The 14,864-nt window shown below is 63.0% G+C and overlaps 1 protein-coding gene across 1 annotated transcript; it reads left to right on the top strand.

Moving 5' to 3' along the window:
• The first annotated feature begins 178 nt into the window (after positions 1–178).
• Positions 179–13,938, top strand: LOC123363217 (N-acetylglucosamine-6-sulfatase-like). Its single transcript, XM_045004097.1, has 13 exons — positions 179–409; positions 5,921–6,034; positions 6,502–6,648; positions 7,818–7,883; positions 8,470–8,568; positions 9,492–9,656; positions 10,041–10,123; positions 10,661–10,779; positions 11,027–11,130; positions 11,460–11,561; positions 11,918–12,028; positions 12,530–12,637; positions 13,377–13,938. The coding sequence occupies exons 1-13, from the start codon at positions 260–262 to the stop codon at positions 13,518–13,520; spliced, it is 1,512 nt and encodes a 503-aa protein (XP_044860032.1). The 5' UTR covers positions 179–259; the 3' UTR covers positions 13,521–13,938.
• Positions 13,939–14,864: the final 926 nt, after the last annotated feature.

Consider the following 14,864-nt stretch of genomic DNA (forward strand, 5'->3'; position numbering starts at 1 on the left):
CCTTATGCAAATATAGCTCCGCCCGCGCGCCCGGGGGTGCCAGGTGCGAGCCCGGGCCGCTGCTTCCCCTGCGCCCCTCCCCCCGTCAGGGGCGGGGCCTGGGGCGGGGCTTGCCAGGGGGCGGGGCCGGGGCATGTGGTGATTTGTGCAATTGCAACTCTCATATGACCGGCAAAGTTGCGCTTCCTGAAAGTGCGCTGAGGGCTGGGCAGGGGGCAGAGGGCTCGGGGCCGTGCAGCCAGCGGGGCGCAGCCCAGCCATGGGGCACCCGGCGAGCTGGGCTGCCCTGCTGGTGCTGAGCGCAGCCTGGCAGCTGGTGCTGGGGGGCGCAGCAGGAGGGGGCCGGCGGAGCCCGCACAACATCGTCCTGATCCTGACCGATGACCAGGACACGGAGATCGGGGGCATGGTAAGTGCCCGGGGCCGCCAGCCCCTGCCCGTCCATAGGGAGCGGGCACCGTTACCCGGGCCTCGCTGCCAGAGCCACCCGTGTGCTCCCCGTGTCACGGGTCCTGTAACACGGTCACACATGCCACGGTCCCATCCATGCTGCCAGAGCCACCCGTGTGCTTCCCATGTCACGGGCCCTGTAACATGGTCACATATGCCACGGTCCCATCCATGCTGCCAGAGCCACCCGTGTGCTCCCCGTGTCATGGGCCCTGTAACATGGTCACACATGCCACAATCCCGTCCATGCTGCCAGAGCCACTTGTGTGCTCCCCGTGTCACGGCCCCTGTCGCACTGATCACTCAGCCATGGCATGGTCTCATAGTTGCCCCCCTTTGCAAAGGATCAGTGGCTTCCAGACCCCTGTGAGAGCTGGTGGGACCCCTCTTATGAGCTAAGACTGGGGGTGCAGCTGACACGGTTCTATCCATGCTGCTAGATAGAGCCACGTTCCACCCACGTCACAGGCCCAGGGGGCACTGTTCGGGGCCCAGCACCGGCCCAGCCCCTCTGCATGGCCATGCCATGGCTTAGGCGTGTCATGGGCCCTTGGGGACACAGTAAACACAATGCTACTGCCTGGCCCACCGCCTGGCTACACCGCCCACCCCTGCCACAGTGGGACTGCCTGTCCCAGCCACGCCTACTACACCTGCCGCAGTGGGACTGACCCAGATAGTGCCAAACTTCCCCTAGACAGGAGCCAGGAGAGCTGGGTTCTAATCCCGCCTCTGCCAGTGGTTTTGGGCAAGTTACTTCACCGCCCCGGCTCGGTTTCCCCTCTCACCTGTTCAGACTGTGAGCTCTTCAGGGTGGGGCTGTCTCTCAGAGGGGGGCTGTGTCCGTCCTAATCCCAGTCAGGGCGCTGGTCTCAGCCTGGCAGTTGTTTCAAGTCGGTGGTGTGTGACAGGAGCTGGGGTGTTTGGCGCGTTCTGTGCAGCTGCGCAAGGTTTATTTAACGCGTGGTTAACCCCGAAGCAGCTGATGGTTCAAACTCAGAGCTGGCGGCTCTGCCGATCCCGGGGGAGGGGGCAGGAGATCGCCCCTGTTTGGAAGAAAAGCAGGGTCTGAATTGCTCTCCGAAGCGTGGTGCTCCGCGTGGGCGTGTGGTGGGGTCCGTCTGCCCCAGGAAGGCAAGGAAATCCTGCAGCTGGGTGGGGTTGATGACTGACCATCATTGGCATGCTTGGGAGCTTTGGCATGATGGAGTGAGGGGGCTGTCCGACCGTCGTGGTGGGAATGGCGGGTCTCATGGTTAACCTCATAGCCCCCCTAGAGACCTGGTGTTTGATCCCAGCCCAGCCACTGAGCAATCCTGGGCAAGTCACTTCCCCGCCATGTGCCTCAGTTTCCCCTTGGCAGACAGCTGATGGTCGCTAATCCATGAGCAAATGTCTGTGAGCAGTTCGGGGCTAGCAGTGCAGAGCCACTCCCAGGTTCACTGTAGCATCGACAGAGGCTTCTGGAATTCGCGCTCTGCGGCGTTGGAGGGCGGGAAATTGCCCCTCTGAGTTAAAAAACCTGGAGTCCCCCGCCACCCTTTGTGCCTAGCCATTGGCCCCCTCACCTGGAAGCTGTCACCTGGGGCTCTCAAAGGTGGGTCAGTTTCGTTATCCCCGTGTTACAGAAGGGAAACTGAGGCACAAAGAGGGACTTGGCCGTGGACTTGCACAGTAAATCAGTGAAACAGCTGTGAACCCAGGCGTCCTGGCTCCCAACCCCCTACTCTAAGCACTAGACCCCACTCCCATATGCTCGGGGGATGTAAACGCCCTCAGTTGGTGGCACCCATCACTCGTGACCCAGGCAGCACAACACACGCCGCTTCCTCCTTCCACTTCTGGTTCTGCTCCTGGGCTCCCAGGGCTGAGCCAGCTGAACTCCGAGGGGAAGCACCCGGTGTCCTGCCCTCTGGGACGGGAGCCTTCCCCCGGGTCCAGCTGAGCCAGAGCCCGTCTGGGAGCTGCAGGGAGCATGGCTGATCCTGGGCGCTGTGTGTCAGGTCACCTCTACGCCGGGCGATCGAACATTAACCCTTCGGGCGCTGCCCTGCCCTCACTGCCGTTCCAGCCTGGCTGCTCCACCCCCTTAACACCGCCTACACCTCTGGAGGCCAGAGCGCAAGGGGACATGCGGGAGGGACCGATCCTGCCCCGGGCGCCGCAGGGTGGACGTGGCAACCAGGGGCCGCAGCCTCAGCTTGGAGCTGTGCTGGGTGACACCAGCTGAGGCTCTGCCCCCTGATCTCTAGTCCTAGGGGGCTGTGACGCCTGGGTCATGTAGGGGCGTGTACGCGATTCTCTCGCCTTGGCACCTTACGCACGTCGCTCCGAGGCCCCGATCCTACACTGAGCGGCCCTGTGGGGCTCGGTGCCAGAGCATGGTCGGCTAGTGGAGATCCGCTTGCTGGGTGGGCGCCGGGTGCGATCCAGAGGTGCCAGGTGTGTGGGCTGGGGGGTTAGAACAGAGGAGAGCAGCCCTGGGGGAGCAGCAGTCACCCCCCTCCTCTCTCGCCTTCGGCCCCTCTGGGTCCAGCTCCGAGCCCGGGGGCCAGGGTCTGATTCTGGTGCACTGCCCTCGGGGTGAATCACAAGTGACAGCCCGGGAATCAATGGAGCAGAGCCAGTGGGGGAGGAGAATTGCACTCCAAGGACCAGGCAGGGGACAGTGGCTGGGCCCAGGTCGGATCTCGGAGTTGGATTTGGATCCCGGTGTCAATCTGAAGTGACTTTGGATGTAGCCCAGTCTGGGCTCTGAGCCCGCCCTGCCCTCAGAGCTGCTGTTTAGTATTGCCCTCATCACGGGCCTCCAGAGCCAGCCTTGTGCAACCCCTGCCCTTCCCACTGTGCAAACGCTGGGCTGAGCAGAGGGGCCAAGAGTTCAGCCCCGGACCTCGCCTCCCACCTGAGCTCTCCCTGAGCTGGGGGTGTCCTGACTCCACAGGGGAGCTCTCCACGACTCTGGAACAGTCACTGCAGGACCCCCTCTGTGTGTCAGCCCCCGCAGGGTCACAACCTCACTGGGGCCAGCTCCTCAACTTCCCCGCACCCTGGGACTGACCCCCGGAGCCGTCAGCACCCCTGGGTCACAGCACAAGCTCCCTGCAGCGAGTCAAATCCCCTGGGTTGGAACCTGAGGTAGACTTGTACCCCCAACGGGAGCACTGCACCCCTCCTTCCCTAGACTGCGGTCCCGCTCAGCCAGAGTGGTAGAAGCAGTCGGGTTTATTAGGTGTCTGGAACATAAGGTAGAAAGTCCTTGGTTAGCAGAGGGAGCAGAAAGTGACAGCCTGGTCCAGCAGGGTCAGCCCAGAGCCCTCTGCCTGCCCCTTCCTTGGTGCCAGTCCAGGAGAGACGCCTGCTTCCCGCGGCTCCGCACTTAACACCCCCACCTGGCCCCTCCGCAGCCCTTTGCTCTCCAGCTGCTCCCACCTGGCTGGCTTCGTGCAACGGGGAGGGAGGGTCGGTCCATGCCTTAGTTGCTAAGTACCAAATGTCCAGGGAATTGGAGTGATCATTGTCTTTTTGGGCTCTCCGTGGGCCTAGGCCCCAGCCAGCCAGGGGTCAGTCACGCCTGGATCTCTGCAAACAACCTTTTCCCACCACCTAGTAACCATGCAGCACATGAGGAAACTGAGGCACATACACTATCCATGCAAAATATGAAAAATTCCCACTTTGTCACGGGGAGATTCCCTTTTCCAGATGGGTCTTTCTCTGCTCTGGTATGTCAGCCCCCCCTGTGCCATGGATTTCAGTGGAGGTCAAAGCCCAGGCCCTCAGTGGTAAAGCATCTACCCTTTGAGCTAGCTGCTAATTAGCTGGTAGCAGTAGTAGGTTGTTATCCTCTGATGCAGAACAGCCCCAGTTGCACCCACCTGGCAGCCACATGTGCTTTAGTCAGACACAGGTTTTGGGGCTCAGGGCAAAGTTGTCTGGCCTGTGACCAAAGGGCCCAGCCAAGTCTGGCCTTAAACTCTACAGATCATGAGGGTTCCTAAAGCACAAACGATATACACCAAGCGTCTCTGAAATGCAGCCAGCTCTGGGGCAGAGCGTAACAGACAGAGATGCCTAGGGAAAGCCTGAGCATTCCAAAATGCCCAGGGGTGTCTCAGAGCTCTCAGGTTTAAGGTCTTTCTCCTTTAACGATTCCACATTTATTGCTAACCCTAATTGCCATGTTCTATTGTGAGTTGTTCTTTATACAGCACCATGCGGTGAGGGGAGGGTGATGCCAGGTTCCTAAGCAACTGACAGTCAAAATGACACTTTCCAGAGCAAAGGGTAGCTCCAGAGGAATCACTCCAGTGAATCAGACCAGGGTCCATCTGGCCTAGCTTCAAGGAGCCACTTGGAGAGTAAATTCCTTCCTGACCAAGCTGGGCGGGGTTGCCAGGGCTTTGGGGGACAGGATAAAAATTCAAAATGATCTGGACAAACTGGAGAAATGGTCTGAAGTAACTAGGATGAAATTCAATAAGGACAAATGCGAAGTGCTCCGCTTAGGAAGGAACAACCAGTTGCACACACACAAAATGGGCAATGACTGCCTAGGAAGGAGTCCTGCGGAAAGGGATCTAGAGGTCATAGCAGATCACAAGCTAAATATGAGTCAACAGTGTAACGCTGCTGCAAAAAAAGCGAACATCATTCTGGGCTGGATTAGCAGGAATGTTGTAAGCAAGACTCGAGAAGCAATTCTGCTCTACTCCACGCTGACTAGGCCTCAGCTGGAGTATTGTGTCCAGTTCTGGGTGCCACATTTCAGGAAAGATGTGGACAAATTAGAGAAAGTCCAGAGGAGAGCAACACAAATTATTAAAGGTCTAGAAAATGTGACCTATGAGGGAAGATTGACAAAATCGGGTTTGTTTAGTCTGGAGAAGAGAAGACCGAGAGGGGACATGATAACAGTTTTCAAGTACATAAAAGGTTGTTACAAGGAGGAGGGAGAAAAATTGTTCTTAACCTCTGAGGACAGGACAAGAAGCAATGGGCTTAAACTGCAGCAAGGGAGGTTTACGTTGGACATTAGGAAAAATTTCCAAACTGTCAGGGTGGTTAAGCCCTGGAATAAATTGCCTAGGGAGGTTGTGGAATCTCCATCATTAGTGATTTTTAAGAGCAGGCTGGACAAACACCTGTCAGGGATGGTCTAGTCTAGATAATACTCAGTCCTGCCATAAGTGCCAGGGAGCAGACTAGATACCTCTTGAGGTCCCTTCCAGTTCTGTGATTCTATGAGCCCTGGTAGTTAGTGGCTATCTATGGCTATTTCATAGATTCATGAACTGTGCTGCTATTATGGAAGAGGGGGATGGGAGCATCTGATTCCCCTTCTCTAGTCTTTCCACTATTTTATATGCCTCTCTCACCTCCGTACGGACTGGTCCATATGTTCCCTATCTCCCTGAAGGGGCGGGCTTTGTTCTGTCCCTGCCACGTTGGGTTCTGTGTCTCCTTACAGACTCCGATGAAGAAGACGCAAGTCCTGATCGGCCAGGCGGGTGTCTCCTTCCCCAATGCGGTGAGTGCCATGGCGCTGTGGGGACTGGCCTGGGACATGCGCACCGGAGACTGGGCAAACTGGCCCCCTTGTGGGCCACGCTGCATGTGCCACGGCCGGGCCACGCATGGCTCTTCCTCTGCTCTCCTGTCTGTGCGGGGCAGGGGGACTGGCCGGGGACAGAGCCAAAGAGCTGCCCCAGGAGCGGAGACCGCAGGAAGCGGGAGCCCAGACAGTGCTAGGGGGGCAGACGGGCTCCCTTGCACTGGAGGTCAGAGCCACTGCGGGGCTCTGAGAGGGGTGTCCCCTGTGGCCACATGGCTGGGGGTGCCCCCAGCCAAACACCCACTCGAGGTCTTATGACCCAAAGGCCTGGTATGTCCCAGAGGGAACCCCCCACCCCCGTTTTCAGAGGCCCAGGAGTGTCCTGGCTGCCTTACCAGAGCCCACTGCTCTGCCTGCACCCGGGGGGGCCCTGCCAGCCCTCAGTCACATGTCCGGGACAGCAGCCTTTGCCCAACACTGCCTGGCACTAATGCCAGGAAGGAGAGCGGGGGACAGGCCGCCCCTCCCTGGAGGGTAACTGCAGCAGCCCGGCCTGGCAGAAGAGCCAGGAGCCACTGGCCTTCCCCAGCTACCTGCAGAGGCAGGGCTACCAGACCTTCTACGCTGGCAAATACCTCAACCAGGTAACGGGGCACCCCCTGGTGGGGCCGAGAGACCTCACTGAGTGACATAGGGCAGGCCAGGGCCAGAGTGCTCTACCTGGGCAGGGAGTGGGGCTAGTGGTCAGCGCAGGGAGGCTGGGAGCCAGGATGCCTGGGTTCTATCCCCAGCTCTGGGAGGGGAAGGGAGTCTAGTGGTTAGAGCAGGGGGGCTGGAAGACCCTAGACTGAGCCTGCTTGAGATGGCGAGTCCTTGAGGTGGGGGGAGTTTGCCGCCTGCCGCATCTGTTACGGGTGGGGCTGGCTCGGCAGGGTCTGTGGCTGGCCATGCCCTGGGAACACCTCCCCACTGCAGCCCGGGCGGCTGGCAGGGGATCCCAGGGCCCAGCTCCAGGGGAAGGCAGGGGCCACTTTCCGGTTTGAACACCCTGTGACTTGCAGCCGCTGAGCCAATGGGATTTTTGCCACTGATTTCAGTGTGTTCAGGATCTGGCCTGGTACCAACAGGATATTGCTATTTGGGGCAGAGGGAGCAGCCAGAAGCTCCCCGGCACCTCCCATCGTCCAGCCGCAGTATAGGGCCCCAGCCAGCCCCCGCGAGAGCCAGCCAGGGGCTTCTGAGCTGACTGTCCCACGGGACTGGGGGGCCGGGTGGAGGCCGAATTGAGAGAGCTGTGCAGCAAGAGGGATGAGCCCAGGGCTGGGCGCTGGACCAGGGTTGCCTCCTAAGGGCTCTTTAGTGGCTAGGAGCCTGGGGGCTGGGAGCCAGGACTCCTGGGTTCCATGCCAGGCTAATGTTTAGAGCAGGGGGCGTCAGGACGCCTGGGTTCTACTCCCAGCTCTGCCGCTGACCGCATGTGCGAGATTGCACATAGCACAGGCATCTCTGCCTCAGTTTCCCCCGTGAAACATGAGGCTAGTGACCCAGCCCTGCCTCACGAGCCGAGCCGTGAGGGTAAATGGATCCACCTTTGGGAGGCTGAGGGACGCTGTGTGGATGGGGCCATAGAGGTGTCTGGGTGGACTCCCTGGGCATTGAACCAGCAGGCCAATGGCCCAGGGCTGTGCTTGGCTGCTGGGGCTTCTCCATTGCTGGGCGGGGGGGGGAGGGGGCGCAGAGACAGGAGCTTGCTTGGTTTCCTTTGTCCTCTGAGCAGTGAGTGTGTGTAACCAGGGCCTCTCCCCCTTTGCAGTACGGACACCCCACGGCTGGGGGCGTCCAGCATGTGCCCCTGGGCTGGACCTACTGGAATGGCCTGGTGAGTGTCAGCTCTGTCCCTGGCAGCCTTCGGGCTGCGGGTCGCGGCTTGCTCTGACCTGGGAATTGCTGGGCCTTGCGGGGACCCTGGGCAGGGCTCCTGCTCCGAGTCTGGGGAGGTGGATGGTGGCCCCATGTCGCTGGAACCCCCAGTCAACCCTGTCTGTAACCTCGGGGTTGGGGGGACCCAGGACTGAGCCCCGGCCAGGAGCCAAGGTGACGGGCTGCGGAGGCTTAGCCCAGATCTGTTCTCTGCCCCAAAGAGCTCCCAGCCTGCGTGACAAGATGTGGGCGGAACCCGAGGGGCTGGGGGGCGGAGGGTGAGGAGAGGAGGAGCAAGTGCCTCTCTGGTGTCTCCCTCCCCCCTCAGGATTCTCCTTCCTGCCCTGCTGCGGCATCCCTGTGCTCACTGTCAGACCAGCTGCCATGCGTCACCCCAGAAGTGGCCGCACTGTGGTTGCATGGGGCGGGGTGAGCCCCTCTGTGTAACAGCCAGTCTCCCCACCCCAGGGTGCGTGCGTGAGTGGGCGAAGGAGTGGGGTCTGAGGGTAGGCTGGGTGCGGCTGACCCCTTGGACTGTCCTGCAGGTAGGGAATTCCCGCTATTATAACTACACCCTGTCGGCGAACGGGCGAGAGGAGCAGCATGGGCAGAGCTACCAGGACGACTACCTCACGGATCTCATTGTGAGTCTCTGCCCGACATCCGCTTGGCAGCTCAGCCAAGCTCTCACACTGACCTCAGCAGGGGCTCGGAGCTGGGGCTGGTCGGGGGCCTGTCATTCCCATCCAGGATTTCTGCTTCAAACTGGGGCTCCTCAGCTGGGCGTGGGGCCGACCAGGGGATAACCGAGTCGCCGAGGTGAGGGGGCATGAAAACGGCACAGGAGATCCCGGCGTGCAGGAGGCCAGCTAGGGCTGTCTGCAGTCAGTGTCCCGGTCTGGTCGCCCCACCCCCATCCCGGCACCGTGAATCCCAGAGAAGGGCTGTAAGGAGCCAATCTTAGCAGGGGACTCTGGAGAGCTGGGGGCTGTGAACGCCTCGGGGGAGACTGCCAGCGCGGGGCACGGGCACAGGGCTACACGGGGGTAAACGGGCGAGGGTCCAGGAGGCTGTGGTGCATCATGGGAGATGTAGTCCGATCGGGGAGCCCAGCCCATGGGGAGGATAGGTGCCTCAACTGCAGCTCCCAGGAGGTACCGCAGTGGCATCGCCCGTGGGCAATATTCCCCATTTCAGCTTTTTGACGAAACTTGACATTTCCTAGGAACTACCCTTCCCCCGCACTCCTCCCACCCCCTTCCCCACCTCTGCCCCTTGCAGCCCTGAGCCCCCTTCCCCACCCCATTGTCCCTCCCAGCCCTGCCCCACCCCACCCGCCTCTCATGGCTGCCCAGTAGGGGCGGGGGAGGCCTCCTCAGAACCCCATTGATCCCTGGCTGGAGCAGGTGCTGTGGGGTGACACAAGCCTTCCCCCACAGCTCCGCCCTGCCCCCACTAGCCCACAGCTCTCCACCTCCATCCCCTCCCTGGGTGGGTCCATCTGTCTGGCCCCCCAGGGTGCTGTCCTCCCTCCCCCCAAGAGAGGTCTCTGCCCTCCTGCCTGCAGACCAACCGGAGCCTGGAGTTCCTGCAGAAGTGGTCCCACCCACCCTTCCTGATGGTGTTGGCCCCGCCCGCCGCCCACTCCCCATGGACCGCGGCGCCAGGCTACGCCACGGCCTACAGCACCACCAAGGCGCCCCGCAATGGCAGTTTCAACGTCCACGGCAAGGTGAGTGGGGACGAGGTGCCCGCCACGCACCGTGCCAGCACCCCGCAGCCCTGCCGGTCCCATGCTGGGCCGGGGTGGGGGTGGGGTCTCTCCCCTGGCGTGGCCGATGCCCCATCGGGCAAACGGCTGCTGTCATGGGGGGCCGTGGGCTAGTGGTGTGATCATGGGGCTGGACACCAGGAGCCCACGCTCTCTTCTCCAGCCCTGTCCCCAGCACTGTGGCCATGCAGTCCCCTGTGCTGTGATGCCCCCTCAGGGCAGATGAGGTTATGGGGGGAGGGAGGGCTGAGCTGGCCCCGCTGGGACTTGAGCCTCATTCCCAGGCTGCGCCCCAGGCTGAGGAGTCAGAGATACTCCCCCCATGACCCCCCCTTCCTATTGCAGGACAAGCACTGGCTGGTGAGACAGGCCAGGACTCCCATGGCCAACACGTCCATCGAGTTCCTGGACAAGGCCTACAGGGAGAGGTGAGGGGGCTGCACCCCGCGGGGGGGGGGCAAAGGGAGCCCAGTGCAGCACAGGTCAGAGCCGGAGGCAGCTGAGCTGGCTGGGAGGGGGCAGGGTGGGGAGACTCATTGGGGGAGGGGACTGGGAGGGTTATAGAGGGCCTGGGTGGGGGTCAGGAGATGGCCCAGGTTTCTGCCCAGGGATGGGGAGGGATGGGTGACCCCGCCTGGCTTGCGGGGGTGGGGGGTGGGGTTGAGGATGTATGGAAGAGACTGCATTAGTCTGATCTGGGACAGGTTGCGGGGGTATCAGCTGGGGGCGGGCCTAGGGGGCTGAGATGGGCAGGGCTGGGATATCTGGCGGGGGGGCACGGATCTGGTCTGGTCAGAGATTGGTGGCTCTAAGGGCTGAGGGACCCATCGTGGTGGTTTTGCCCCGGGGGGGGCAGTGCTGGCTGGCGGCTGGAGGGAGAGGGGTCCCGGCCTGGGGTGCAGCAGCCCATGTGGGAACAGGTCCCTGGCTGGGGGCTGGGGCCAATAACCCCCGTGTGCCCGCAGGTGGCAGACTCTGCTCTCGGTGGACGACCTGGTGGAGAGAGTGGTGGGCCGGCTAAAGGCCCTGGACCTGCTGGCCAGCACCTATGTCTTCTACACCTCGGACAATGGCTACCATGCAGGTGAGCCCCCGGCCACCCCTCTGCAGGGCAGCGCCTGGGCTCCCTGGAGCTGGGCCTGTGGGCTCAGCACGGGGGGTTCTGGTTTTAGGGGTCACTGGTTCCATCCCCGGAGCCCAGCGTCACACCAGTGCCAGGGCAGCTGAGCCCTTGGTCCTGGTGGGTGGGGTCCCCCCACGGGGTCCCTGCAGGCAGTGCGGGAGGGGGCTGCCTGGGTGGGGGCTGGTGCTGACCCCTGCCCTCCCCGCAGGCCAGTTCTCGCTGCCCATCGATAAACGCCAGCTGTACGAGTTCGACATCCGGGTGCCGCTGCTGGTGCGGGGGCCGGGCATCAAAGCGAACCAGACCCGACTGGTAGGTGCCCCCCTCCCAGGGGGCAATGCTGCCACTGAGGCTCATGGGAAATCCGGGTTCCTGTGCCCCTCGGGGGTCCTTTATGTGCCCAGGGAGTTGCAGAGTCCCCTCCCTGTCCCCACGGCCCTGCCCTCCTCAGGAACCAGGACGCCTGGGTCCTGTCGGCCCTGCTCTGGGTTAGTCCCTGCCCATCAAGGCCAGCCGGAGCTGGGCTGGGTGGGAGCTGGGCGGGCGGACGTGCTGGAGCCAGAGCAGGGACCAGGCCAGGGCCCACCCTCCCTCACCAGCCCCAGGACTCATGGTGATTTGTGCCCCTCTCTCCTGCCCAGGAGCCAATCCTCAATATTGACCTGGGGCCCACGTTCCTGGACATCGCCGGCCTCAACGTCTCGCAGACCGCCATGGATGGGCAGTCCTTCCTGCCGCTGCTGGTGACGCTGCTCAGGGCGCCGGGCGGGTGTGGGGCTGGGGCAAACCTGTAGGGGGAGCTCCCGGCGACCCCAGCCTCTCCCAGCAGGGGGCGCTGTGGGGAGCAGGGCAGCCACTGGCTTTGGGGGGAGCTCCCGGCAACCCCAGCAGGGGGCGCTGTGGGGAGCGGGGCAGCCGCTGGCTTGCGGGGGAGCTCCTGGCAACCCCAGCAGGGGGCGCTGTGGGGAGCGGGGCAGCCGCTGGCTTGGGGGGGAGCTCCCGGCAACCCCAGCAGGGAGCGCTGTGGGGAGCGGGGCAGCCGCTGGCTGGGGGGGTCCTTGCAGGGGGGCTGGTCTAACCACTGTGTGCTTGGCCCCAGGTGACGCCGGTGCAACCCAGTGCGTGGCGGGCGGATTTCCTGGTGCAGTACACAGGGGAGGGGCACCTGACCGCGGACCCAGCCTGCCCAGCCCTGGGCCCAGGGGTATCGGTGAGTCCGTGCAGGCTGAGCCCGTCACTGCCAGGGCCCGCGGGGGAGCAGTCAGGGCCAGGCCTCCCCTCCCCCCGCCTGTGGTGCCATGCAAAGCAGCTGATTTCCACACAATGTCATTTACAACCCCCCCCACCCCGCCCCGCCTGTAGGCACCCTGCCAGGCCCTGCACAGAACCCCAGCGCCCAGGATGCTTCCTCTGGCACCTTCCTTCCCCCCTCCTTCCCCAGGGCTCTCCAGTCCCTTGTGCCCAGAGCTGGCTCCCAGCCCCTAATACATGGGCTGGGCTGGCTGCAGGGCACTGGGGGCAGGGCTTGCACCCCATAAGGACATCCTGTCACAGCTCAGCCCGGCTGGCTGGAGGGGCTGGGCCCCCCACTGTGGAGTGGTGGTCAGAAGGCCGGGGGATGGGATATCGGCGGTGGGTGGGTCTGTGGTGAAGGGGGGGGTCAGCGGGGGCAGGATAGGCTGTAACGCACTGACTGACCCCCGGCCCCCAGCAATGCTTTCCCGACTGCGTGTGCGAAGACGCCTTCAACAACACCTACGCCTGCGTCCGAGCCCTGCACCCCCACAGCCTGCAGTACTGCGAGTTCGCCGACCGCCAGGTGAGCCAGGCACCCGACGCTGCAGTCAGCCCTGTGCCCCTGGCCACAGCCCCCTAGGCCGCATGGGGCCTGGGCCTGTGTTCCGGGGCGGGAACAGGGCCGCCCAGAGGGGGGGCAAATGGGGCAATTTGCTCCAGACCCTGGGTCCTGCAGGGGCCCCCACGAGAGTTTTTCAGGGCCCCTGGAGCGGGGTCCTTCACTCACTCTGGGGGCCCGAAGCATCTTCCTCTCCAGGTCTTCGGCGGCAATTCGGCGGCTGGGGGTCCTTCTGCCCCGGGACCCGCTGCTGAAGTGCCGGGTCTTCAGTGGCAATTCAGCAGTGGGGGCCCCCCGCCGCCGAAGACCCCAGGCCCCCGAATCCTCTGGGTGGGGAGCCGGGCAGGGCTGGTTCTGCCCCCTGGTGAGGTGAGGGGGGGGGGAGCCGGGCAGGGCTGGTTCTGCCCCCTGGTGAGGTGAGGGGGGGGGGAGCCGGGCAGGGCTGGGCCTGTCCCCCAGGTGTGGGGAGCTGGGCAGGGCTGGTTCTGCTCCCTGGCAAAGTGGGTGGGGGTGACGGGCAGTGCTGGGCCTGTACTGGGGCTGCCGGGGAATCCGGGGCTCCAAGGCTGTCCTGGTTCCTGCCCCCAGGGAGGCTGTTGGCTCGTTGAGCCCCCTGGTTTGCCAGGTGCTGTAAGCGGGGCTGGTGGGGTGGGGGCTCCCCAGGCCCCGCCCTGCTCCCCACTGACTGGTGCGGCTCCTGCAGGCCTTTGTGGAGCTGTACAACCTGACCGCCGACCCCCACCAGCTCCACAACGTGGCCCGGAGCGTGGACCCCACCCTGCTGGAGGCTTTGAACCAGCGGCTGATCAAGCTCCAGGCCTGTGAGGGGCCCAGCTGCCGGGCCTAGGGGTGCCCGCCCCCAGCTGTGCCAGGAACCCACCTGCGGGTGCCAACAACTCAGCGCACGTCAAACACCTGGGGCTGGATGGGCCCTGCCCCTCTGACCTCGGCCCCTTCGCAGGCTGCCTGGAGCCCAGCGGCTGGATAAAGGGGCTCCCCCAGCCTGAACCTGGACAGGGGGCCTCAGCTGCCATCCCCCATTTGCTGCCTCCCATAGGGCAGGAGTATTTGCCCCCAGACTCAGGCTCTGCCATCAGGGATATTTCTGTCCTCACCCATTTGTAGCTGTGCCTGCTCCACCCAGCATCCCACCCCTTCCCTGCTGATTCCCCCTCCCCCGGCTCTGGAAGCTGCTGGGGTCTCTGATCTTCCCCCTGCCCTGTGACATGAAGGTGAAATAAACTCTGGTTAGTAGAAGGGGCTCGGCTGATTGTTTGCGGGTTCCTTCCTGGGGGCTCAGCCCTGCCACCCCACCTGGGCTGCTGGCAAGACATCAGATCCCCTGTGGGCCTTGTCAGGGAGCAGAAACCAGCCTCCCAAGGTCCCCTGGACCCCTCCACCACCTCATTGCCACAGCCCAGATCCTGGGGGCAGGAGGAAAGGGACGGGCAGATTCTGCTCCTTCCTGTCTCATAGAATATCAGGGTTGGAAGGGACCTCAGGAGGTATCTCATAGACTTTAAGGTCAGAAGGGACCATTATGGTCATCTAGTCTGACCTGCACAATGCAGGCCACAGAATCTCACCCATCCACTCCTGTAGCAAACCCTTAGCCTATGTCTGAGTTATTGAAGTCCTCCCCTGCTCAAAGCAGGACCAACCCCAACTAAATCCCCAAATGGCCCCCTCAAGGATTGAGCTCACAAGCCTGGATTTAACAGGCCAATGCTCAAACCACGGAGCCATCCCTCCCTGTCTTGTTCCCCCCGCCCATTGCTCATGCAAATCCCCAGCACAATGCGGGTTTGTGCCCTTTGGGCCATTTGCATCGGTGCTGCTGCTGGGCTGGCAGGGCTGGTCCTTGTCTCCCAGAATGGTGAGTCCAGGGAGCGCTGAGGGATCTGGGGGTCAGAGAGCAGGGCCTGCGGGTGGGCAGCTCCATGCAGGGATGGCTTAGGGGTGTGAGCATCTTCGGGATCCCTGCCCTGGGCTCCCCCCAGCTCGGCTGGTGCCCCCCACTCCCGACCCGCAGCCCCCTGTTACCTTAAACCCTGGCCCTGGGTTCCCCCCACAGCTCTACTAGTGCCCCCCACTCCTGACCCACAGCCCATGCTACCCCAGCCCTGGGCTCCCCCTACCTCTGCCAGTGCCCCTCACTCCTGACCCACAGCCCCTGATACCCCAACCCTGG

This window comes from Mauremys mutica, chromosome 2 (assembly GCF_020497125.1).
Source record: "Mauremys mutica isolate MM-2020 ecotype Southern chromosome 2, ASM2049712v1, whole genome shotgun sequence".
Lineage (NCBI taxonomy): Eukaryota > Metazoa > Chordata > Testudines > Geoemydidae > Mauremys > Mauremys mutica.